This window comes from Pelecanus crispus, chromosome 2, assembly GCF_030463565.1.
Source record: "Pelecanus crispus isolate bPelCri1 chromosome 2, bPelCri1.pri, whole genome shotgun sequence".
Classification (NCBI taxonomy): Eukaryota; Metazoa; Chordata; class Aves; order Pelecaniformes; family Pelecanidae; genus Pelecanus; species Pelecanus crispus.
In genome coordinates, this window is record NC_134644.1 from 72,919,069 (window position 1) to 72,946,284 (window position 27,216).

Sequence of the window (27,216 nt, forward strand, 5' to 3'; positions counted from 1 at the left end):
ATTGCCTCTTTAACATACATATTTTATTTTGAGGTAGCCAGCTTTGGAATATAAAAATCACCATTTCTTGTAATTGCGTTTCGAACATTGCATCTCCTCTCTTTAGAAGGAGCCTTTGGAAGCATATTTTATTCACCAGATAGCAGATTATAGTCTTCCTCAAACTGGAGGGAAAGTGAATGAAAGCCCTGAGTGTATTCCATAATAGGCCTACTGGTTTGCTAGCAGATAAAACTTGGCAACTTCTACCTATGAATATCAGTTCCCCTCCCTCTCCTTTTTCTTAAAAACCCATGCATATTTTATGTCATGCTTATCTGACAATGTTCACAGGAAAAAAAAAGGCTAACAATGAGAACAAAGTAACAGGAGATATTTGAAGAGAATTGGGACAGAAAGAAACAAGCGCTTCATTTAAATCAGTCTTTAAGAACAAATCATTCTAGGCAGGACTGAGCACTATTAATATCACCCTGGCCTCATGACAGAGTCATTGTTACAGCTTAAGATACATTTACCTTTGTGATTTGTCTTTGTTGAAGCACACAAGTACTTTTCAGAGATACTCTCAGACACTGAGTGATGTGAGTGATTCATTATTTTTGCAGCATTTTTAGGAGGAAAACATTTTAAAATCAGTAGTTGGATTAGTCTATTTCAGACATCCTCTTTCATAAGTATGGTGTAAGTAGTCCTTAGTATGTCAGTAAGTAATGATATATATATTACCAATCAGTATTTTAACTGCTTCTTGATAAGTTTAGCAATTCTCTTCCTTCTTCTTTACAGTTTGCCGTATTCAGTCTTCTAAGTATTTCACATGCAATGCTTGAATTAAACTTCTCTATTCTGGGACCACTGCGCTGCACTACCCCACAGTTATTTAGACTAGCCAAGTGTTACCTGTCTGGTTAAACAAAACTGGGCAGACATCAGTACTGTTTTATGGTTGACTAAAAGAGCAAAGCACAGATAGCCTGGAAGACATATCCATAAATCTCCAGATGGCCAAGATTGATAAAACACTACTCATTAAGGGGAGGCAGTGAGCTCCAAGAGCAGCTCCCAGGCAGGAATAACCCATGAGTCCCGCACCTAGTGACATAAATAGGCCATGCTGATCGGTTTCAGTGTGATCCGGCAGAGTCCTTACTTTGTCCTGCTGCCAAGAAATCATATCAAGCAGCCCTTGTGCCAGCACAGTCCTGTTCAGTCCTAGGGTGTAGACACAACACGGAGGGCACCCTTTAAGAGCTTTTGAAGCTCACAAATCTAAATTGCTTTGTAGCATATTCATAATAACAAATAAAGCTGCACACAGACTGCTGGTAGTGCAGCAGGTAGCAAAGGAAGCAGGTGATTCCCTACCACCTCCTGACCACAGGAAGAAAGCTTATCTGTACCCACCTGGGAAAACCGCTTTTTAAGAGACAGTGACTGGCAGTACAAGTCCCAGTACTGGCCTTCTATAGACTGGCAATATATACATGCTCCAGTTCCTTGAATGTCCAAAGAACAGCTTTAGAATACATCCTTTCCAAGTTGCTTGCATACCATACTTCCTACTCTTCAGGGTAGACCCGAAGACACCGTCATCAGGCTGGGTTACCAACTTAATTCATTACAGGTTTTTGCAGGTAGTTGGAAAATACAAAAACTACTAGGAAAACAAAATATAAACCTCAATTTTAGCTCATGGTTAGTAGAAGATACATCCGTACTTGTTTTAGAGCATCTCATCTAACATCCTTAGTAGTTTTAGAGCATCTCAACTAAGATCCTTAGGGAAAGGAAACAGCCAGGGAAGTGAGGGCCCAATTTTTACATGACAGCCTTATTCTCTCTAACACGCAGTTCTGGCTGGAAAAGTAAGTGGGAAGGCATGCAGGGGAAAGAAAAAAAAAAAAATGGAGAGTCCTAAAGTTAGATACAAGAAATTAGATTTCTTCCTCATTTCTGCACTTCAGGAGAATTTGGCTGGTCATTTGTCAGCAACGTTCAGTGCCAGTCAGAACTGATAGCAACCTGTTTTTTCTGTTAGATGTGACACTTTCTCCCTATCAAGTTTTAGAAAGAAAAAAGTGGGTAAAGAAACTCCCAAAGTTAATAAAAGCAAAGCATTCTGCTGATCTTTGCTTAGCTGTAGAGTAACATCCAGGCAGATCTTGCTCCAGCAACAAAAGCAAAATGGAGAGATGAATTCTACTTGTTTATGCGTTTGTTATCGCTCCATTGACTTTGCTATCCAGGCTTTTGGTGCACTTAATCTTGAGAACTGTTGGCTCCAGGAACACTAATGGCATTGTGCATTAACTGTGTTACATACAGAAAAAAATTGGCATATAATGCTAAATTTGGTCCTTCTAAATATGTAGCAACATCTCATGCTACAAAAAGTACCTTACATATCTTTCATACTGTCTTTCTACAACAAAAGTGTCCATGTCTGCTTCAGAGTGTAGTAGTGGTGGTGTAATTTACTCTTTCAGATAGAAGTCAAAAACAATAGAAAGTGATGGTGTCTACTGTTTGTAGGTGGACGAGTTCTCAATACAGGAACCCTCCTTTTTTTTTCCTTTTATTTTAAACTCTTCTCCTGTGCATAAAGGAATGTGTAGTTGCCTATCATTCAGGCCAGTTTTGACAGATTTCCCAGAGTCCTTTTCCATCTGCTGGCAGCCAAGGAATGCAGCACATACAGGCCCCAATAAAACCTCCTTGAAACTAATATTTGTATGCTGAATGATGTTGAGGTACATTGTGCTAGCTCAGGGGAGCAGAATTAAGTATTTTAACTGGCTCGTTTTTTTCTCCTGCAACTCAGCATATCCACAGTTTACAAAGCAGATACAGAAAGCAGAAGGAAGAGGAGAGAAAATGACATGAAAATAGGCAATCAGTAGCAGATTCTGGAGGTGAATAAAAAAGTGCATATGGCAGCTGTAGAACAGAGAAACAGAACAGCCCAGGGAACTATGACAGATAGGACAGAAAGAGGACATTTATTGTCATCTCTGCTTCAAAGGGAGATCAGAGAACACCGTCCTCTAGCCCTCCTTTATTATTTATTTGGAATATAGAAGAAGAGAAGGATCTTCTCTGTAATCTTCCTTTCAGTACTGCTGTGTGCAGAAGTTAAGAGCATGGACAGGTGCATAAAGAGATAAAACAGTAGCCTTCTCCTTATGTGCAGGGAAGATGACAAGACATACCTGGCTTGCTCAGAAGTGTAACATTTAAGCAAACAATGATATTGCTGTGATTTTATTATCCTAATAGATTTTTTTTTTTCTTTTAGTAATTGATGGCCATGCATCTAGAAAGGTGCAGCACTACTCCCTTTCTGGTATTGCAAGTTTGTAAACACATGTCTGGTGCAAGAGGCTGTTGGAGATGACTCAAGTAAACAGAACTCCTCCTTTTCAAAGCTACTGTTAGGAAACTTCTGGAGAATTATGAGCAGGAAGGTTAAACAGATCCCCAACAATTCCTTTCATGTCATTCAATCCTAGAATAACCCAATCTCTATGAAGTCTGCAAGAAGTCTGTTCATAATTCATATGAGGGGGGATAAATAAAAATAAACCTGTGTTATCCCAACCTCTGGCTCTCCTGCTATGTCTCTTTACATGTGTCTTTTGTTCTTATTTCAGTCTGATTTAAAGAAAGCCTACTGAACTTATTGTTAGCATAATAAAAAAAAATGGGATTAAAACATATCTGGTGTCAAATAAGTGTGAGCACTAATAATGAAGATAGTAACAGCTAAGTTCCAAGAAGCAGCATGATAGGCACCAAGAGTAAGAAGAATTTAAATAGCTGCATACAAATCTAAACTCTTTAAAAAATCCTTTTTATTGATTCATTACCATACAAAATTTATTCAAATTACATCCATTTAAAGTGGTAAGATCACAGCTAGAGAACAGGTCATCCTTTAATAAATTTATTTACAAAACTCACCATAAAAGCTTTTTTTGTTGGTTTTTTTTTTTTTTACAGTATTTTACAGAGTTTTTTTTTTTTAAACTAGCATACAATGCAAAGCTAAATTAGATTAGTATTTTGCCCACGCACATTGGGACAAGTGTTTAATTTGTACAAAAAAAGATGGTCTGTGTTAGTCTTCATTTTCTCTTCCCCCACAAAAGTGCCCCTTTGTCTCGCAAATCTTCATGCTCACACAACTTTTACTTTCCTCTTCCATAAGATGAAAACTTTAAATACTACAATTTTATTTACAGATCCACATCTAAAAAAACTGTTAAAAAATTACAAACCCGCTAGAAAATATTCTGGCAGTGTTTACAAATTAATTCTATTGTACAAAACTGCTAGATAACTAAAGTGTGAGTTGAAAACATATCAACTTAAATACAACTGCTGAATGATCTATGCACACATTTGTACATATGAACACACACTTAACACTGTTTAACAGTTCTTTATGTGTTGCCCTTTATACATTTCTTATATTCCAAAACTCACACAGTCATACAGTTTTCTTATTAGTACTGCGACTTCTTGCCTTTTCGTGTGTGAGCTTTCATAGCAGCAACTCAATGGTACCAGAAAACCTGCATACATAATATTCTACTACAGTACAAATAGTACTAATTTTCTGAGTATGTCAGATAAGCACAACAGTAATGCAAACAAAAGGATTATATGGGCATCATCTAATCAACATTACATTAATTTAGCCCAGAACATGGCAACATATTTTACACTCAAAAAAAAAAATTATTTAAGACTTCTTAGAATTCCTCTCACGTTCAAAAAATAAATATTGGTACTATACTATACTACCAAAGATCTTCAAAAAATAAATGCAATTCAGTTGATGTGGTACTTACAGTTATGTACTTTGGAAAAAAATTAGTTCCATTTTGCTGGCGAAGAGAATTATAAAAAGCTGTAAGCAGAGGAAGCTAACCCACTGAGATAAATATGATATATTGAACAAACAAAGCTTGGCATAAGTGTTTTCCATAGAGGGAAAAACCCACAGTGCATCTCTAGTAGGCACTTAACACAAAGCCCCACTTAGTACCACAAAAATTTATGTACCAGTTCTAATGCACACTGGGGGCAGTAAAATTGAACTGTGCATCTTCGTTCTAGTTTAAAAAAACCAACCAACAAAAACTACTTTCACACACACACACACACACAAGCATTTTTAAAAATCTGTGATTACTACGAGAAGTGGCAGAACTTTATACTTTCCAATATTTGCAATATACACTACATTTACAGTGTATTTTTTTATTAAAAGCTTTTAAGGACATAAGTATTTGACCTCATAATGAGACATATACACAGCTCAAAATGAGCATTATGACAGCAATTTAAACATTCCCACAAGTAGCTGAAGAATCCCATTTCACGCTTTTGCATTACTTCAGATTTATGTTCACTGCAGGTACAACCCATGTTGTGACACTCAAGAGACATGCATTCTCTGCAGAAGGCACGACCTGAAATACTAGTATAAAATTGTTATTTAGGACTAAACCAGTTCCTTGAGCCCTTCTCCGTAAGCCCACTTGTCACGGTAAGCAGAGACTGGGGGAGTGTGAAGACAAAACATTTATGGTCACCTGCTTGCACTTGCTGACTCACAAGGCGCTGAGCTCAGGGTCAAGGAGAAGGCCTTACTGTAAAAGCCTTCGCTTGTTGTTTGTGGTATTTTAGGGAGTATTTAATTAAAATACCAGCACTATTTGAGAGCCTAGTTTATTTAATAATGCTATTTTATAGTAGGTAGGGGACAACTCTGAATGATAGCAGGTTTTTTGATTCCATTAAAAACATGATTTAGATATGGACAGCATTTAAGAGAATCAGCTGTATATAAATTCATCCACCAATGAAGGAAGCTTCTCTAAATCATAAGCATCAAAGAGGTCGCTGATGCCTTCTTCATCCCCAAGGCTCAGCAAATAATCTTCCTGAAGCAGAGGAGGCAGCAAATTCACAAATGGTCCTTCAAAGTTTGAGGGAATTTGGTCCTCTGTCTGCTGGAGAAGGTTGGCTGGAGAAGCCAATGGGGAGATTGTTGCCATATTTACTGAGCAGTCACCTTGTCCTGAGTTAGCAGAAGCCACTTCTGTAAGAGGAGGGAGAAAAAAAAAATAAACATGACACATTTGATCTCATTAGAAATATTAGACACAGATCAAACAAAGTAACTACTGCATAAAGGGCCTTTCATAAAGCATCATTCCAACAGAAAATGGCCTCCACATAATTTCTACCTTGGTTTTGATATGTTACAGAGGGCTGCTCAAAAATATGCATCTTGTTATCACCACTGACATTTTTTACTAAAAAAATTATTTTACAAGGTTTAAACAACTTCTAGGGAAAAAAGATAAAACACGTGTAGTAAGAGATGCCCATTTCTCAGTGGAATTCATAGTCACAATGAAAACTGTCTAGGCAACAGACATCATCAGTGTAACTGCATAGCTGCATATGCCCATACACAGAGATTTCCACCTCTTGTGTTGAGGCGAATCTTTGCTGCTACTGTCCTATTTGAAACCGCAAAAGGAACAAAATTGTTTCTTTCTTCAATATTACATAAACTTAAGTTACATAGTTCCACGATATGCAAATATGAAACTTGTTTTAAACAACTGATGCAGAAGAAAACGTATTTCCCCCTATATAAACCAGAAAGGCACAATAGAAAATGGATACCTTAGCTTTTCACTACTTAGAAAAATAAAGCTGAAAAATAAGAGCTGGATATCTGAAGTTCAAAATGAAATCTTGAATGAGAGCATGAAGGAAGGCCATTAGTATTACAAAGAAATATTTTTACCTTTGGAAATGGTTTTGGAAATATTTCCGTTGTGGTCCTGACTATAGGTTTTCATTGGACTGAGGGCATCATTTTCCTCTGGGCACAGATAAACTTCAATAGGTCCTTGAGTACTAGATAAATGTATCAATGCATTCTGCTAACAAAACAAACATCATTAAGGTGTTATGCCAGTGAACACGACAGAATATTGATGATACTGAGTAAATTCTTATTGGGGTGTGAGTGTTTGAATACATTTTTTACTAATCAAAAGAACCTGAAATCCCCCATGCCTTTTTTTTTTTTTTTTTTTTTTGAAGATGTGACAGTCTTGGCTGATGTAGACTGGAAGAGAACATAAAAGCTTTTCCCACTGTCCATAGTTCAGAAATCTCAGAAGCCCACCATTTTGTGTTGTATCATAACCAGAGATGTATAAAGGATTGAACTCCTAATGTTTTCTTACAACCATAATAACCTGGAGCATTCTGATGTAATGGAACTATGGGATGCAAGTCACAGGTTTTGTTATTATTCATAACAATATTTTTGGATGTATTTGTGTAAATGTTTCTGCTTTAAAACAATGCCAAAACATCCTTGTCACTCACCCAAAAACCTTCAGCATTAATTCACACGGAACTCAAATAGGTGTGTAAATTCCCCTGTTTATCACAGAAGTTCTTCCAAATAACAAAAAAAAAGAAAAAAGATGCCAAACTTGTTTATATAAGTCCTTCTGCCCCCTCAAGGCAGCAACTCCAATTTTGATAGTGTTTCTGAATAACAGGAACTCCTAATTAGTCTCACGAAATTATCTTTTCTTAACTTTCAGACATTGATGCAATACAACAAGATGACATATATAGACAGACAGAAGATCTGCAAAGTTGCACTTAGAGTTATGATAGAAAAATCATAAATGACTCCAGTTAAAAATAAACCTGCTCCAGCTGCATTGCATTAATAGTGTTAAAAAGCATGAATACAGACATTATATACCTCTTTGCAGACTTCTTTCAAATACATTTTATTGTGCTTTCTGACAAAATGTTCCTCATATTATTTGCTTTCTGACAGTTATGTAGCATAACAGACAGCATTTACAAATACAGGGATACCTTAGGGCACAGAAAACAGTTAAGAGTACTTAGGGCAATGCTATAGAAAAAAAGGAGATGGGAAGAGCAGGAGTTAGGGAAGGTACTGTTGGGTGACTGAGGTATACAAAAAAAGACACCAAAATGTAACTGCAAATGAGAGAAAGAAATAGGTCTTCTACTGCCTGAAGCTGAAAATTAAATGAAGTTGGGTATCGGAGATAAGGGAGGTCTAGGCGCTAGTTTTAATGATTGTGTGCATCTCTCTTTACCCACCTGATTTCACTGAATTAAAAATCAAAGTGTAATGCCTAGGGGAAAGAAACAGGAAAGCAAGCAACGATAACAGTACATATTTATGGATGCTGATAAAAGATATCCCTTCCTCACTGCAGCAAAATGATTTATTCTTCCAAAACCTGCACCTACGTTCAAAGGGGAAATTAAGGACAAAGGCAGGGAAAAAAGGATGGAAACCATAATGGGCCTAAGCAAGTGGAGAGTAACCTTAGGAAAAGAAGTGACAGGGAATCTGGAGTCTGTTCCTGCCCGCCCGGCAGCAGGTGACCCTGGGCTCAGTGGAACCAGCCCAACAGTAGGGATGAAGGAATAACTAGAGGTATGAACACGGCATAGAGGTTTCCGGGGTTTAGCCCTATGTCTAATTGCTCCTTGAGAGAAGAAATTAGGTACATTTTTGAATGTCTAAAGCGGTGGCTCGTGCGAATTATTTACATTTGCCCAACGTAATTGGGTCTGTCACAGCAACTGGGAATTGCCAAGCAGCTCACTCTTGCCACCAAGAGATAAAATGCCAGGAACAGCTGAACCACGTGGTTCATAAACCATGAGAGGATGAAGAAAAGTAAAGCTATGCTCTGAGGATATCTTCAAAGAAAAGCCACCTTTTCTCTGCAACTATGACATCAGGTAAGGGAAGGGAGAAGCAGCTAAGTTACCCTAAACATCTACCTGAGATAAGGAAAAGAAACAAAACGAGGATGAAAGAATGAGCGCCAGACATCTCATATACAAAAGCTGGCACTCAGAGATAGAAGCTGTGGCTTGAGTAGCAAAGGGCAACAGAAGAGGGACACAGAAGAACACAGACAGCTTCAGAAATAGTACTTATAATAAAATAGGAAAGGAAATCCCCATCCACTAGACTTGACAATAGCAAACAGAGTGCACTAGCAGAATGTACGAAGTTTTATACAGATGTGCAAAATCAGTGTCAATGAAGCAAAGATGATGATGGGAGAAGGAAGGGCAAGAATAGATTCTAGGAGTAAAGCACAAGTTTCTACAATAACTAATACTTCAGAAAAGAAAATCTGACATGAAAACATATGTCTCAGTAAATTAGGATATCAGTAATATGAGTCATCAAGATGCTTAAGGCATTGAGTTATCCATGAACTTTATAACTGAAACTACATAAAGCTACAAAAAAAAAAAAGCTGAATCTCTTAAGAGACAGATTTTACATGGTTATAAACAGGAAATTTCAACTGTCAAGGAAGAGCTCTTCTTTATATAAAGTATGGCAAAAGAGAATAACCTGTAAATAGCATGGATTATTCTGAAGGAAAGCTGGAATTGAAAGAAAAGGAACAAATAATGATTGCTTTATGTAAACTGATTTTTAAAGATTACACTTCCTTTTTTAAAACACCACCTCCAAAGTTTGTAAAACAGATGAATTAGGACTGCATGCCAATATAATCCAACTGGGGCATCAGTTACTCACAACACACTTGCTCCATCTACAGAAAAATTATATATAACCAGGTTCTCCTTACCTCCACTGGGTCAGGCACTTCAAGTCTTGTTTCTGGAGGAGCTTTCACAACTATAACAGTTTGGTCTTTAAGGCCACTAATTTTTCGAATATCTTGATACGTCACATAAGCTAATGTAATAGCTGTTAAGGAATTTTCCAACTCAGGGTAGAATACGTTCAGACTATTAGAAGAGGCAGAATTCTTTCAATTGTTTTTTCCATTTTCTCATGGCTATGTTGCTCTTAGCCCATAGTTTTCTACTCTCTGCACTGGTTGTGATTGCAGTGAAACAGTGTGAGAATTTCCCTTTGATCCAACAGCTGGGGCCACTACCGAGTGACAAAAGGGATTCTCACTGCTGAGTCCTTCTCTCTCTTCTCCTTTACATGCATAAAGCTACGTAAGCTAAAGCTCAACAACCCGCAATTACTTGCAGACTGCGTGAAGCAAAATTTTTTACACGCTTGCTATGGAACTGCAGAGAACTGGAAATCACAGAAAATACGTAATTTATAGATGCACGTTATAGATGCACATACACAAAATATTTTTGAAGTAATCAATAAAATAATAATTTCAGTTTTCATTCAGGTTTTTTTTGGTAAACATTTCTATATTCATATATATTTATTCATTTACATTATATGAAATTATTTCAAACAACTGCTTAAACAACTTGACAGTGCAGGAAGTTCATTTCTGCATAAGCACATAATGAACGTGAATATTTTGCTGCTCAACATGAATTTGTCCAAATTAACATGAGCGTTTTGGTGGGTTACTGCACAGTGGTGCCTCACTTACTGACCTGGGTAACCAAGGTGTCACAGAGCTTTTGGTTGCAAACTGTGAAACAGCCACGATCACATGCAAGCACTTCCAGCTCTTTAGCTTTGTCATCCATGAGGTATGTAGCATAATATTTATGCCATAAAGAGCCTAATTTATTATTACACTCTTGGGGGGGGTGTAAATGGGAACAATTTTGGTAAATGCGTACTGTTGTCGTACTGTACGACAAACTGCCCAAGCTCAAAACACCAATACATCTCACATCTGACTTGGAGCAAATGCAAAATAACATGTCAGGGGGCAAAACGACAGGTCAGCTTTCAGGCAAATGGCTTTTATCAAGGCTTCTACCACTCCTTCAGTAAGGTTTAGTAAGGTTTGCAAAGGCAGAGTACAAATTACGGCAACAGTGGCTGTCACTATATGAACAAAGAACAGGATTGCATGGTTTTCAAATAAAACAATCTTCATTGCTGTAGCTAAAAGCTCCCCACACTAATGCTGGGCATATCCCAAAACATTCAAGGCAGCGATCAGTTACTGTCTGATTCTATTTATAAGGCAGACAAGTAAGCACACAGCCAGGGCACAAACAACATTTTGGCACTACCTAAACATGAGGGAAAAGAAAAACATTTTCAAAAGCAGAAACTCTGCCTTCAGAGATGAAGCAAAGGAAGAGGCTTCTCAGCTCTGTGAGCGTTCGGTAGGTCACCTCATGTCAGACTTCAGCGAGGTGAGCTGAAGACCATACTGGGATGCCCTCAGATTCGTCCCCCCATTTCACACTTCCACATTCCTTCCTCAATAACCACTAGTATTGTCAGTAAACTTAGAGTCACGGAAGGATTTGGGGAACACGCTCTCCTAAATCCAAAAGCATGAGGCCAAGATGCTGCTAATGCTGATCGCTCCTCGCCCATCCCCAAGGGAGCCAGCAACCGCAGGGTAGGGATCTCTAACACGGCAAACAGCACTAGAAAAATACAGAATTGTAATGCTCAGTTTTGCTTTGCTTAAATCTCTTCACAGATCAAGGCAGCGCTGACCCTAACTCCCTATGCCACTCGGTGGTCTTGCTTTCATACGCATTTTGAGATGCAAGCACAATCAAAAGACAATATTTACATAGTTCACATTACTTTTTATGACACTCCCATAGTTATTTCCTGTCCTTCAAAACAGAGAATAAGTCCACCTTATTAGATGCTCTTTAAGAACTACTGACTATGTAAAGTAATAAAAGTTTTCACATCAGCATTTGTTAAAACACTCTCTTCTGTTGCTAATAGGCAGGAAATCCAGTGAAAAATGAGAATTGGTTACTTGCAAGGGGTATTAGCAGACAAAATACTGGAAGTCATATGAACCTTATGCAATTGAGCGTTGCTATTACATTAAACAGTTAAGACTAAAATAGACATTTTGGGAGCTCATAAAACCTTTATCTGTGATATTCCATTATAGATTCTCTAACCAGAGGAATCTAAAAATTGGTAGCAAGTTCCAGACTAAACTGACTCCCAACTTCATTTTCCTCCATGTGTCTGTAATTTATATACACACCAGTTTAATGTAAAAAAGAAAACCAATATTAAGTAGTGAGTACACACACACAAGTCTTTGTTACATTAGCAAAGACTTTGTCTGCATGCTTTTATAATTTCTGCACACATAAAAATGGGGTTCGCTCTGGGCTCAAAAGTCAAAAAAGCACAGGGTTTTGGATGTTGTCACTCATTAATCAGCTAAATTCTTGGTTCTACTTTATGTGAACATGGATGTTAATGGGCTCCTTCATACACCACCTTTTTTTTTTTTTTTTGACATTCCAGAAGCATTACAGGTGCAAGTGGCTTAAGTAACTTTTATGTAGAACTACCTTAAAATCCATTATCCAACTTCTGGAAATTTCTGATGCTTCATATCGCGTTACTAGAGGAATTCTCTTAGTATTACAGAGCACAGCAAGGAGACCGACCACCTTTGAGGTTTTGAGAAAAAGGATATCTCTGATTCTCTGAGTCCTCTGTTAGCAGCTTGAGGTCCAGGGTGCAGCTTTGGATTAGCTCATCCAGTTTCTTCTCTTCCTGAGTCAGTTCGGTCACCTCCTTTGTGAGGCCTTGTCGCTGTGCCAGCATGCCACCGTCCTCTGACAGACTGCAGCCCCTACGGATACAGAGGAGGAAGATGCCCTTTCAGCATTTGTAAAACTTGACCCTGTGCTATGGGAAAGGGTAGAGGCAGGCTTTTACAGTGCAGATCAAGTCCTTAGCTCCTTCTCCCTAAACCTGCCCATAGCGAGTCAACACAAACTACGCTTTCCAGAAAAAGCATCTTTTTATCATGACAACACGTTTTGGAACTACCGCCAAGCCGGAAGAGTCAAATATTTCTAAGCTCTTCCAAAAATCTTGTTTCTAACTCCCCTCTCATCTAACCACACCCTGAAAAAGACCCAGGAAGGCAGCAGGTAGAGGTATGTACATAAACACTTACTCTGCTTGCAAAAGCAAATGAGTTAATCCAGTATTCAGACAAAATGCTGGTTTCTAATTTCCCTGGCAAATGCTGTTTATACACTGAAAACCTGTCTTAACAGAAAAATAAAGCTTTATCCTGATAGAAGGCATTTTGGATGATTGCTTGGAGCAAAGTCTTAGAATGGAAGGTGGGAGAAGAAAAACACTGCTGCTCTGTGACAGTGAAATCAGCCAGCAGGAAAGGAAAAGGATAATGACTACTCACATCCACTGAATGTTGTTTTTGGATTTTTTCTTAATGAGATGGATGCCTTCCAGTACATTGGTGATATCGTAAATCCTCCTTTTTTGCACCTTGAGGACCTCTGCCGCTCTGTTCAAATCTAAGACCCCATCAGGAGATTGGCTCAGCAACTGAATGAACTTCTTTGTAAGAAGGCCAAGTGATGTATCATACCGAGTCTTTTCTGAAGGAGATTTTGGAGCTTGGAAAGAAAAGAGGGGAAAAAAAAAACCCAGATGAATTAGTTTTCTCATTTTGGTTCTGAAAGCAGCATCCAGAAATGAAAGGATACATATTACAGACATTTCTTTCATTTTTACTAAAGAAATCTCTCAAACTTCCGCATTAAGACACAACTTACCACTAGGTATTTATTTGTATTTCAAGATGTACTTTTCCAAAAGTCACAGGTACATGAGCAAATATATACATTTTTTAAAGTGCAAATATTTCCATTAGTCTGACAGATACATATAGCAATATTTTACTTAGGCTTTCACTATGTGAATTCTTAATGGTATTTTTAGTATCTATTTATCCTGGCAGCAATACCAAAAATTCCCCTATGACACTCCTTCATCAGGCTGATAGCCAGCTTTCATCAGGGTTTGATTTTCCCCTCTTGTAAGATAAGTGTTTCACATGCAATTAAGCAGGACTTAGGTGTACTTCAGTGGGTGAACACAATGACAGATTCCATCAGCGCCAAACTCCATGGCTCACAGAAAATTCAAGTGAATTAGAGGATATTGACGCAAGATACAATTTACAATCTAATTTGTCCATAATCAAACAATGCTCAAACTGGGCAAGAGTATCCACTTCTTTTAAATTAGAAGTCAGCAAACAGCTCAGATCTTACTAGACAAGACACTGTTTTCATGCACAAATGTAGCATCTATATACTACATAGATAAGCTTTTAAGAGTCTAAATACATAGATCAGAATAATTTCTAATTCTAAATGTTCAAGGCCTTTGAGTCAAGGGAAATGAGCCAGCCATTATTAGAAGCCTGCTGGGCTGGTACATCTCAAACCTTTAATTTGTTTCAAGTATTATGCAGGACAGATAGTAAGCTGATCTGGTGGTCATTTTCATGTTTTCAAGGTTCAGGTCCCACACTTAATTGGAGAAGACAGTCAAAACTGAAATCCTACCTGAAAGCGAACCTTTAGACTACCCTGAAATATTTTGAAGGATATGATGACTTTTCAATGAAAACCAATTCACTGCCTGTTTGCAAAGAACCTGCTGTACCTCATTCTTTGGTAGGTTCGGGGCTTGTGTGCACTGGGAAATGGAGGAAAATTCATATCAATTAGGTGACCTTGTGAATTTAGAGCAGGGTGGTTTTTGTTTGTTGTTTTAATTTGCGGTTTGGAAAAGAACAAGAGGATCAGAGTGAGAAGGGCAAGAGGCTACTTGACCCACACCTAAAATGGCATGTGTTCCTGGTCATGCAGCAAGGAAGTTCTCTGTACAGCCTTATCAACGCTGCAGCAGCATCCTATGCTCTAAATGGTATCGAAGTTCTGTGAGAGTGCACTTCAATTTAAAATGGACTTCTTTTAGCTTAATTAAAACAACTGTGGTTATTTAGCTTGTCCGCTTTAAGTTCATGTCATCAGCTAATTTCACTTTTCCCATCTGCCTCAAAAGAAACAAGGCTTAAACTGGTGAGGAGGGACAAGTACCCCTCCACATCTCTTACTCTCCCATCACTACCACTGCTGTCCCAGTCCTTTTTTCCCATGCCCCTCCCTCTGCAAGCCTAATTCTTCTTCTGAAATTCCCCAAACAAGATGGCAAGGCTACACCCCCAGCTCCTGTTGCAAGAAGCCTACTGCCTGAGGCTATACAGATGTGCAAAAATTAATACTTCCAGCAACTACGCAATGGGAGTAATAATCTAGCCATATTGCAGGGAGAGAAGGCAGCTCAGAGCCCACAAAAAGCATTTAGCACGCAACACTGCTGGGGCACAGCTACCGCTCTTCGCAAATCCCTGCCTGGGGGAAGGAGCCCTGCCAATCAGCTGCTGGAACTTTAGCGAGGAAAGAGGAGGCTGGCCTGATTAGCGTTGCCTAATAACTGTGCATTTGAACCTGTCATATCATCTTGATTCCTCAGCATCTGCCTCTCCCAAGCATCCCCAGCTTCATGTCCTTGGCTGAAGAGGAGGTCCTGGACGGAGAGACTGCAGGCTGCCCGGCAGGCAGCAGGACAGACCTAGCAGCCAGGAGCCTCTGCAGCCTCTCAGCAGCTCTGCGCCCACCGATCGCCGCATGCGGCAAACGCGTTGTGCGCTGCCTGGCTGCGGGGTTGAGTACGTTGCACGCACACCCAGGTGAGGACAGTAATAAACACACGTCTTTAGCTAGGTAATGCAGCCTGTTGTACTGGTTCACTCCGATCTCAAGCTGGTAAAATCAAAAACTCTGTGCCATACAGCATGTTACAAGTTCCCTTACTTTTTGGACTATCTGGACTTCTTGTCGCAGCTCTTCCTTTCCCCTTTGGAGTCTTTAGTCCTTCAGCAAGATACTGGTGGCCACTTTCTCCAAGCTCCAGCCTTCGTTTCGCCTGTTAAAAAACACAGTAATTTTTTTTTTTTTTTTTTTTAAATCAGTGGATTGTTAAGAAGCATATTTCACTTTATCGAACACAATATTGCGGTTACAAGAAAGGCAGACAGCAATGAACTTCTCACAGCAAGGTTTTGTATAAGTACAGATCCATACCCCATGTTCATCACAAGGGAATATGAATATTTGTGGGAATCCAAACGTGGACTTCAACGCTTCACTCTCAAAGGCTAGGTTTTGTTTGGAAAATTCCATGATTTTTTTAATTTGAAAAGCTGAGTGACAGTTCTATGACCTGCTTCAACCAGTGTGGACCTTTTTAAGTACATATGAAAGATTCCTACTTGCACTTCAGTTGAAAACATTTCAGGTAAGGAAACCAAAGACAAACGCTCAAGCACACAGGTATGCACCCCCAAAGCTACACTTCTTTTGAAAAACTCCTTGTATACATACAAGCTTGTGCACAGGTAGTATTAGTGCAAGTTATATTTTTCCTTCCCTATTTGAAAGGATGGCTTTGAGAGGACCAGTAACTTCCACTACTGTAAGCTTTCCATCAGTGAAATACATGACATGACATCAAGAGCAGCAATGGACAACTGTTCTCCTCTGCTTGTCAACAATTTTTGTCCTCAGTGGAAGCACAACCACGACACTTATTTCACATTAACTAGTAAATTTGCATTAAAGCTGCCTACATAAAAGCAAGGTGAAGCAAAAGCAGTATCAGAAAGATGATGCCTGAAAATCAAATCAGCTAAATGTTGCATTCAGCTCAAAGGAAAGCTGTGTGCATCTTGAATAATAAAAATAATGAATGAAACTGTTAAACTATGCAACACACAAACTGCAATGAAAACCACCACCAATATGAATTTTATTCCTAGACAGAAACACAATCTACTATCTTTGGAAACAATTCTATACCCTGCCATGCTACTCAGGTTACTGAAATTAAGTCTGGGGATACTTGTTATCCTAACAATAGAAAGAACATTACCTGGGAAGACACAGAAAAAAAAGAAGTAAAAGAAGTTTTATGTCTAATGAAGTTTAGCCAAATGACTGTTTCTGAAGAATGTTGTTTATTCAATTAGGTAGAATAATTCAGGGTATTTTATTTGCTTGCTCTTTAGACTTGCCCCAAAGGCTGGATCATATTCTGCTCCTCAGTGAACCAAGATAAAATAATACATTCTGCTATGCAGTTATAGACAGATATTTCTGTATTGTGGATTTCGCTTATGCGCTTTACTTAGGCTCTGTGACCAACAGAAGGCTCTAAATTAATTTATATGCATTTATTTATGGACAGCTAACTAACATCTTTGTACCAGACTCCATTTGCAAACCTCAAACTTATTAAAAGGTGAGTTAAAGCATATGAAATTGGTACAAACCCACGGTGTAACAGCATGTGCAGGGTGCTCAAGCCACTCTTCTATATTTTGCGTGAAGGGGCAAGGCACTAATTCATCGGTGACAGAGCAAAACTGAACTAACCGCATCCTTCTAACTAATGCAGGCACCGGGCTCCCAGCGGCCCACCAGTTAACGGCATGAAACACCTCTGCTCCTCTGCCTGAGACATCGGCTCTGTAATCCAAGGACACAGATTTTAAAAAGGTCAGCTGTTAACAAAAGCATCCAGCTAATATGTTTAGCCACCATAATTGGATTAAATTAAGATTACAGCTATTCCAGGGGGAGAAATACATTTCACACTTTTTAAAGTAAGTGTTTTTCCACCCTGAGAACTATAAGAGAAAAGGAAGGAGGGGTGAAAAGGGAACAATTCAGGGCGTGGGAAGACTAGGCCAAAGGGATACAATTAAAGATAAAAGAGAATCTCAAAACCAGGTGTGAGAAGGAGGGGAAACGCTAAAGACTTAAAATCCAGAGATTTGCAGTGGCTCTCTCCATCAGAGGAGAAACTCCGGTTTGGACTACACATCAAAACTTTTTGTCTCAACTTGTTTGTGAGACACAAACAACGGTATTTTGCCCCTGCTTTTGTGGTTAAACACAACTTTCTCCTGTGAACTTCAAATAATCAGGTTTGGTAGTGAGAGAACATAAACAGTATCCTTTGGCTGCGCGCAGCAGCACAAACCTGTCCGTGTGTGTCGGGGGGGTTACGAACAACACGCTCTTGTCGGTCCCACCAGCGTACCCTACCTACGGGCAGCGCAGGACTATTGACTGGCTTCTGGAAAAATACCAAACGACAGAGATAACACTACAAGATAGTTATTATGTAGGTCACAAAGCATACAGAAAAGCTGAGAGATAGGAGCTTGGTGAAGTTACCAAGAGGCAATTTTAGCAAACCCTGGGAATTTTTAATTTCTGGCCAGATGTTACATGTCAGTCAGCAAGTGCTTTCTTCTCCTTCCTGTTTTACAAACCTCATAACAAGATGCAGGATTCAAGTGGTATATTGTCTCAATTTCTTCTTCCCTGACTTACAGACCAAAGACTTTCTAGTGCCTTTTTTCTTTGCACTAGAGATCCTGGGTGACTCACAGTTTGTCTCTGCCATCTCCAAATTTATTCATAGTGCTTTCTGATATCAGACTTCCACTGAGAAACCTCAAGATCTGCAGTCAGCAATCAACAGAATCGGTAACGCTTTTCTAAAAAAAAAAATCTAGATTTGCATAACTTATTTCTGCTACAGCACTACATTCACTATTTGCACTATTTGTACAAGCTTTGTACAAATTTTGTATTGTCTTTATTTGCATTGTTTGATCAATAATAGCATGCAGAATCTTCTGACACAGTACGTGGGACCTGCTAAGAAGTAGGAAGCCAAAGGACACCAGCACCAAGCATCCCAATGATAAGGAAAGACAGGAAGCATAGGGACTGAGAACTTCTCTGGAGTGCAATAAATGGAAGTCAGATTCCTCAGGGGGATCATGAAAGGATCATAAAGCACATGGGGCAATGAGAGAGGTTAAGCCACAAATTGATACATCCAGCAAGAGACATAAAAGGAACAGGAAAGCATCCTATTGATCTGAACCAGACACCTACTTAACCCCTTGGTGGAGACCTAAAGTGTTTGGCATCAACTTTTTTGACTCCATTTTCTCTTTCAACACTACAAGCAACTGCTGATATAGATACAACTATGGATCCACCGTTCAGTGCAGACCCCTAAAAACAGGTGGCACCTCAACTCCTGTGTAGTTACGCCCTTTTAGCTTCAATCCCTTTTTTTTTTAAAAAAAAAAAAAGAAAGAAATGCCAATAGCTACTGCAATTAGCATCAGAAGCAAACCCCCAAGAATGTCTTCATTAGTACACTTGTGTCTATAGGAAGAGAGTCTAAAATCTACTAGGATAAGCTAGGTATTTTCAAGTAGGCAGGACCTGATAAAATTTACTTTACAATACTCAGTCTCAGAAATTAACGTTTAAGAAGAGGTTGGAGGCAGGTATGCTTACAGAAGACTAGAAAAAGAGCAAATGTAGTTTATCACAAATTGAAAAAAGGGGTGGAAAAGGTGCAATCAGGAAATTATAGCGCATCCCTCTTAATGGGCTGTTTTGACCTCACAGCTACGTGGGTGTAACAGGTTGCTGCCACCACCTCTTCTCCTGCGCCCTCCCTCCATCCCCGAGCTACCCCTGCTCCCCTGGTGCGGGCAGCACCTGACCAATGGGTCCTCATCAGACCCCGCAGGGAGCCGGCTCAAGGGGTCACAACCAGCAGAAACCTAACCCTCCTCCAAAACAGAAGTGAGGAGTTTTTTCCAGGGTTAGCTTCTTGCTGGATGACTTGTCCGCACTGAGGGCTGCCGAGCAGGAGCAATGGGACACCCTCCACCCCCCTTGGGGCATCAGCTTGGCATATGAGTGGCTTTGCTTTCATATCACACAGCAATCAACTTCAGTTCTTGGGGAAAGAAACTGGCACCAATTAAAAAGAAGGAGGAAAAAAAAAAAGTCAGAGTGCTACCTTGTAAAAGCGTAACTGATAGCAGAGTGCTAAGCGTTCTGTAACAGCCAGCACAGGGTTTTGTCAAGATAGCAGAGCGGGAAGTGCTGTGGTGGGGGACAGCCAGCATCAGTTTTTGAAGACTGCACCGTGTCAAACCAAAGACTCATTTTGTATGAGGCTTATATTTCTAACTTTGAGGGAAGAAGCAGTAAAACCTCCTCTAATTCTTTCCAATGATAAAGCCATGGAGCGTAACTTTGCCAAACTATGCGCATTTGAAATTTTTCCTGCTGCATGTCTCCTTCAGCTTTATTACTGGACACAAGACAGTTGCACTGTTTGCAAGAGACAGACCTAAGAAAAATTATGTTACCTGTGCTACCTTCTGAAAACCCTTTGTCTGAAAAATCGCTGCGCCCATTACGCTTTAGCAGGCACGTAAAATTTGACAGAAGGATGATCTCAGTCGGGCATGTGCCTTTCTATTCCCTCAAAATCCCAAATTTAAAAACACTTGGAAAAGCACAGCTGGTACATTTTCAATATAAACATTAACAGCCAAATTCCATTTCAGACTGCAAGCACCACAGCTCTTGGGCCTGCCCAGGCTACGCACATGCCATCTCCTGGGAGGTCCCATCCAGGACGGGACACATCTAAGTCCCCCGCTCCCCCAGCAGGCATTCAGGGCATATTAGAGCAGCAGTCACCTGATTTAAATACAAAGGGACAAAAGTTGAACTCAGAACGAGAGCAAAAGTAAACTGGGACAAAGTCTGCTGAGATGGGGACAGAAGATAAAATAACTTATTCCAAAAAAATGGGATGAGGAGCTGGAAAGCAACTCCCATTCAGGGTTGACTGAGCAGGGAAAATAGGAAGATTGGAAACGACCAAGCATAGCAAGGAATAAATTGTGTGTATTAAGTGATAGCTGATGGTGAACCAAGCAGCAAGCCAGTTAAATGTGTCTTAGCACTCAGCTGCGTCTCTGTCGGTGTCTCAGAGAGACAACTAAGTTGGGCAAGTTAAGCAAGGGCAGATGACTAAGTCTGGCATAGTCTCTAGAAGATATTACAATTGCTAGGGGCAGATAAAATGGCAGCTTTTCTGTATGTCACCACAATGCTGATATTACTGGGGAGGGGATGCAAGCCTATCCAGAGAGCACAGATAAATTTCGACTGCAGCAAGGAAGCTGTAGCACAGACGCTTTAACAATCCCCACGTGCTTTCCATAGGCTTTCCTCCATGTTTTCAAAATTAATCAGTCACTTAAAAACACAATTTAAAAGCTGAGGTTCTGAGGCATAAACTCCAGAACACTGTTCTGGAAGTCAGGAGCTGCAGAGAAGAAAGCAAACACCTTACATGAAAGGTTAAATTAAGCTGGAGCTTAATGAGGGAGGAATACAAGAGAAGCAGCAAAGAAAAAAAGACACCTTGGGGTGAATGCACAGAAATATTCATATGCTAGGGAAATTTCTCCACTGAACGAAGCAATACAGGCTGTGCCTTTTGAACGCGCTCAAATGAACAAACTCTGGCATTTGGAGAGCCCCGAGTGCCTGCCAGAGGGCGGTACCCAGCTGAGAGCATGGCAAACACTACAGCTAATGCCAGGGGAGACCAAAAAAATGGGGAGAGGTGCAGAGAGGAAAGTAGAGGAGCTCTCAGCATGGAAGGGGCCAAGCTCTGCAGGTCAGCTCACAAGTGAGAAAACGCATGAGGTCAGCAAAAAGATGCAAGAGGACTATCAGAGTTGCTGCCTTCAGACTCCTAGTGACAACTCTTCATTTTGTACCTATTTCTGTTGAGCAATGAGGAGATAACTTGACAGTCCAAACTCCTGGAAGGGAGAGAGATTTCAGTTTTCCATGAAGAAATATTTACCCCAGTGGCCTACACACAGATACCAATAACTTGTACCATGCTACCCTTGGTTTTAAGCAGCTAATTCTGACAGTATAAAACCATAAAAAGGGGGGTTAAGAAAAGAATAGGAAGATAAAGAAATAGCTGGGCATTAAACTACTTGCATCTAAAAGACAACAAACCAAGTATGTTCTTAAAAGGGAGGTTTCTAAAAGTCCTCTCAACTCTTCCCAAAAGTATTACTTCTCTGTCAAAAGTATGCATTCCCCTACTACCCTACACAGAGGAACAAGACCAGGAATGGCACTTTAATGAAAACATTACCTCAAAATTAAGTTTCACATGCAGCTCATTCATTAGACTGAAGTAAAAGCATATATAAAGATACACAAAAAATAGTGCCTTGAAAATTGAATAAATGGTAAAACGAACAAGAAGAACAGGAGTCTGAAATATCGCTACTTATTAGTCAGAATTATTAGTTGAGTGACAAGCAGCTGGTATTTAAAGTAACATTTGAAGAAGCATTTTAAAGCAAATGAAAACACAGCTTAGAGAAATCATCCTGATCAACCTACTCCAACACAAAAGCCCCAAATTTTCTTCTCAGAAAATGGCAACTATAGTAAAAAGGGGACAAAAACTCCTTTCCACTATACCAATTTGTGTTTCCTAAACTATCAGCTTATTTTTCAGCTTATTATAGTTTTGACTGAGGAAAATTCTTGTATAGCTCCTATATTTAAATTATTTGTTCAGCTACAGTTGAATTGCTTGTTTATAATGTAGATGAATATTAAAAGAAAATCCCCTTTGTATGTCTTAATCGGGTTTATCATTCAATAAGAGGCACCTCACAATTATCAAATTAAACTATGTTCTGATCATCTGCAGCCCCTCCTCATTATGCATTTGACCCTGAGAGCTGAAGGCTCATAGTGTTACTCTAGTGAAGTTTCTTTCAAGGCCTAATTAAACCATCCTATTTCCATCAATTTTCCATTTTCACAATTCCCTCAGCAGTATCAGGAGTGTCAAGGAAGCCACGAACTGTAAGCACTTAAATATCAAACCGTAAGACTTATATTTAGCTCCATAAAGTTAAAATGTGGGTGGCCAAGCTTCTGTGGCAGATTCTTGTTTGAAAGCAGGACCCAAGCCAGAGGAACATAGCAATGGCTTTCCCTTCTCAGGTTGAGTATGCAGAAAGTAGTAATGCAAGTGACACGAGTGCCTCCCAGTCCTTACTGCCCAACATCACACAATGCCACTTTTAACACCCACTGAAAGGAACACATTAGCTTTCAGATATGCTCAACAGTTAGAGCAGGGATAAGCTCCTTCCTGCATTGCCAGCACCCTGCATCCATGCCCTGTACCTCACCCCCACGTGGCGGTTCACACTTCTCTCATCTCAGTCCAGTCTGAACAGAAGAACATTTTCAACCGCGTTTTAAATGAAACACAGTGACCTGAACCAAACCAAGAAAGCAGCGAAACGTAGCAATGAAAAGTGGTGGTTTCTTCCTAGACCTACGGCAGGTCATTTTTTCTGAAGGAGGATTATAATCTCAAGGTACAATTAGTATTGTATTTTCATCCTGATACCTTGTGGAGAGCTGACTTGCCAGAAGGTCAGAGTATCTCAGAGTCACCACCACCAGTGTAACTCAAGCACTGAGGTAAGCGGACCCATTTTCTGCTCATCGGTCTGCTCCGATGCCGTGGGATCAGCCTACGTCCCATCAGCCTTGCGCTCAGCATAGTAGCAACTGCTAAAATGCGCAACTTATCTTGTTCTCCTACACAATATTTCATATTTTCTTTGCACTAGAAGGGGAAGGACATTACAACAGTTGTGCAAGAAATAAACCAAAGCTTAAGCCACGTGTCAGGCCTCAAACCAACAGAATTACACCTATTCTGCATAGGAAATGAATCATTTGAGATCTTTCTATTGCAATTTTTTCCACCAAATATGAAACAATTACTTCTTACTGGAAGCAATGGCTTTGCACTGTACTAACCTTGAAGGCTCCAGTTACCACTTCATGTTGAAATATGAAAAGCTGTTTTCAGGAAGCTGCACCCAGTTTTCACCTCAACTGCTAAACTGCCCCAGGTGAGGAGCACACACGTCTCTGAGCAGTCCTGAAAACGGCTCCATGTAACAGCTACCTCCTCATCCCAGCTGCTGGAGGCTGAGCTGCGCCTGCCTGGTTAAGGTGGAAGCTCTGAAGACAAAACTTCCAGACACGCTGACAAACGGACAAGACTCGCAGGCAGGAGCACGAACAGCCCAACCAACTTCTGGGGGGCAACCCTGACTGCAGGTTTTTGGGGTGGCTGGGTGCAGCAGGACAGTTTCCCTCCCCGGCGAGCACGGCCAGGGCCGTGGTGGCAAGGCTAGCCCTGCCACCAGCAGGCCTCAACACCAGCCTGGTCCTAGGAACTGATGTCAAAGCTAGCGGGCATTCACCTACCCCCATTCCCAAAGATACCGCTTCAGCAGGGCTGCTGCCTCCAGAGCAAAGCTCGGGGGTTTTCAGTTGCAGTTCATGTCAGTAATTTCTCACCACAGACATCCTTTGAAGAAAACAAGACTGTCATAAAACGGGCCTGACACTGAACTTTCAAACTGATGGCAAGAGGGTGGCGGGGGGGGGGGGGGTGGGGGGGGGGTGGGCAGGACGTGACGACAGACCGGCCATGTAAGAGACTTCTTGGTGTAATTTCTTTGTATTGCATATACATGTAACAATTAGACTGACGCAGGTCCACTTTTAACGTTACCCATCGAGATCAAAGCAAGCCAAATAAGAAAGTGATAGTTTAAATTCACAAGGTGTGTGATAGGATACCACCCCTTCAAGTGGCAGCAGAGCTGCTTGCAATGTTTCGGCCCTTCAGGAGACTTTCAGCCTCCTGACTGGTGAGGCTAAAACTGAACTGGGCTGAGGGAAATAAGTCTTCCGTATCATTTTAAGGTTGGTCCCAAGGAAAAACCATCACAAAGCAGTCAGTCTCAAAATATATCCTGGAGATTATTTTGTCTTTTGTATTTGAGGACTATTTTTAAAAGTACTCTTTTAAAAGTCATTAACTTAAAAATAAGATTGTGATTGGATTAGTTCCACTGAGTGGCTTCCACTCTATGTGTGGAAATTAGCACAGCCACTTAAAAAAGAAAAACTTTCAAACACTGTCAGTTGTCTGCCAAATTGTCTACTAAACGAATGAGCCCTGGGAGGGGGAAGGAAGGACATTAAGGGAGCTGGAAAATAGGATAGGATGAACTTCCTCAGAGGAAATTCCAGTAAATGCCATAAAGTATCAGATACACAGGTTAAAAATTAAAGTAGTAGTATACTGGGCATATATATCAACATAGGAATAGGGAGGGGAGTTACTCCTTACGTACAGAGCATGTACAATATAGTCATAAAACTCTCTAGGAAGGTGGAATTTATAAGATTTGATACATATGATGTGAAAAGGGAGGAGAAGGAGGAGCACTCGCAAAGCTATGCCAGTGCTCTCTCAGGTGCACTGTAATGACGCAAGATTGGGCTTGCATCACAAAGTTTGCTCACTAAATTGCCAATCTAAGCCACAGCATCTCAAGCTTTGTTTTCCTTGGATACAGGACACCTACAAGAAAGGACAGCATATGCGGAATTACACCAATGAAGTTTCTGGAGTGCAAGTTTTCTTGTCTGCCCAGGTCTACGGTTCAAGATTTCCCACCCTGGCACCCCAACCCTTCCTGCGCTCCATGCAAAATACCCCTACTGAATTACGCCAGCGCAGTGCCAAGGGACTGCATCACTTCACTTACTGACAGGTGATTCACAGGGAACCAACTAACTTGTACATTCTTTCAAAAATTAATGACAAAGAGGATCCATACACAAACACTTCAGAAACTATAGCACAGAGCTACAAACTAGAAGGCAGTAAGTTTTAAATACTCAGGCACACATGAATGTTAGTGTTGGGTATTCATGCCCCCAAAGGAGGAGAATCCTTTCTTTAAAAAGTCAACACCAATCTTGACTCTGTATTTTTAATTCACTGCCTGAGGCACAGTGGTTCTTACATCTAGCTACTTGTTCAATTAATGTAATTAGTTATGAGAAGTCAGATCTAAAGTAGTAAAACCTTTTATTTTGAAGTACTTCCTTAACTTAGTTCTATACAAGTTTAAAAACATACAGTTGGATTTCCCCAAAGTAATAAATGTACTTTGAATCCATTTAGGGTGATAAAAATATTACATAGATTCCAAAGGACATTGTGAAAGTTGACAAAAAACTTTCAGGAGACAACCAGACCCAGATGAGATGCAATGATTTGCAGTTACAGAGCCAGATGATGAGGAATAACATAGGGTCCTAAGCATGTACTGTAATATAGGGTAGTTCTGCAAGTTATGTAAACTGTGGGGGTTTTTTAAGTTTACTTTAAGGAAGTCCCAACAGATAAACCCTGAGAAGTTATCTTTGCACCTACAAGTAACTGTAATGCTGACTTTGCATGAAGAGATCAATTTATCATTCGCAAGAAGTTATTTAGGTACAGTTTTAAAAATGTAATTACTAGTATCACATAAATAAAATAATCCTTAAGTAACCTTGAAGAAGTTAACACAATAACCTCCTCCACATACCAAACCTCAGAGTAACAAAAATAAATAACAAGTGCCCAAGAAACAGGAAACACAGTTAACACATCCAAAAGCAACTATTCCTAGAAGCAGTTGGAAAGGAGGCTCCAAATCAGCAGAAGTCACAGAAACAGAGAAAAGCATGTAAGACGAGAGAGAGTTAGAGAATCATAGCTAGCAGGGACCTAGAGACCCCATGCATGGCCGACAGACCCCTTCATCCTAGATCAGGAGCTGGTACTGCCATCAGAAGGTTTCTTCACAGTACATTGACTACAAACTGAACTTGATTTTCACCTAGCCTGGGTTTCTAAACTCTAAGGACCTATGATTTCTTCCCTCCCCATGTCAAGGTAAGCAGCTGCTGCATATACTCTTATTTCACCAGTCAGTTTGGCAGCAGACAGCCTACGTGGCTGAAACAGCACAAAGATAATGTTTTAAATTCTGTGTAATGTCACAAAGAACAACTAATCCACCGAGCATTCACTGTGATATACAATACTGCTGACGTAGGATGTGCATCACTCCATCACCCACACCAAGGAGCAGAACAACCTGGCAGTGCAGGCAAAATGAAGATAAATTATGGTCCAAATGGCAAGATTTACTTATTCCCAGTGACAGAGGGAACGAAAACAAGACAAGACGACAAACAACAGTTCATGAAAAACATGAACAACCCTTGATAAACTAAATAATTTTCTTTTTCACATCTAGGTAAATTTTGTCATGCCATGGATGGGGCAATCTAAAAAGCTAATTGATAGCCTAATTTACAAGACAACATCCAAAACAGATGTGTCATCATGGAGAATAAATTTCTAAGTGAAAAAAAGAGAAAGTTGCTGTTCTTTGTCATATTATGAATTGTATT

General features: G+C 40.0%; 1 protein-coding gene across 1 annotated transcript in view; it reads right to left on the minus strand.

Moving 5' to 3' along the window:
- Nucleotides 1-5,818: 5,818 nt before the first annotated feature.
- Nucleotides 5,819-27,216, minus strand: part of E2F3 (E2F transcription factor 3) — a 41,361-nt gene continuing 19,963 nt past the window's right edge. Inside the window, exons 2-7 of the mRNA XM_075705545.1 lie at nt 15,730-15,841; nt 13,239-13,458; nt 12,501-12,659; nt 9,717-9,831; nt 6,833-6,971; nt 5,819-6,112 (exon numbers count right to left, since the gene is read on the minus strand). Coding sequence (XP_075561660.1) covers nt 5,847-6,112; nt 6,833-6,971; nt 9,717-9,831; nt 12,501-12,659; nt 13,239-13,458; nt 15,730-15,841 — 1,011 coding nt within the window. The 3' untranslated portion in view covers nt 5,819-5,846. The remainder of the gene's footprint in view (nt 6,113-6,832; nt 6,972-9,716; nt 9,832-12,500; nt 12,660-13,238; nt 13,459-15,729; nt 15,842-27,216) is intronic.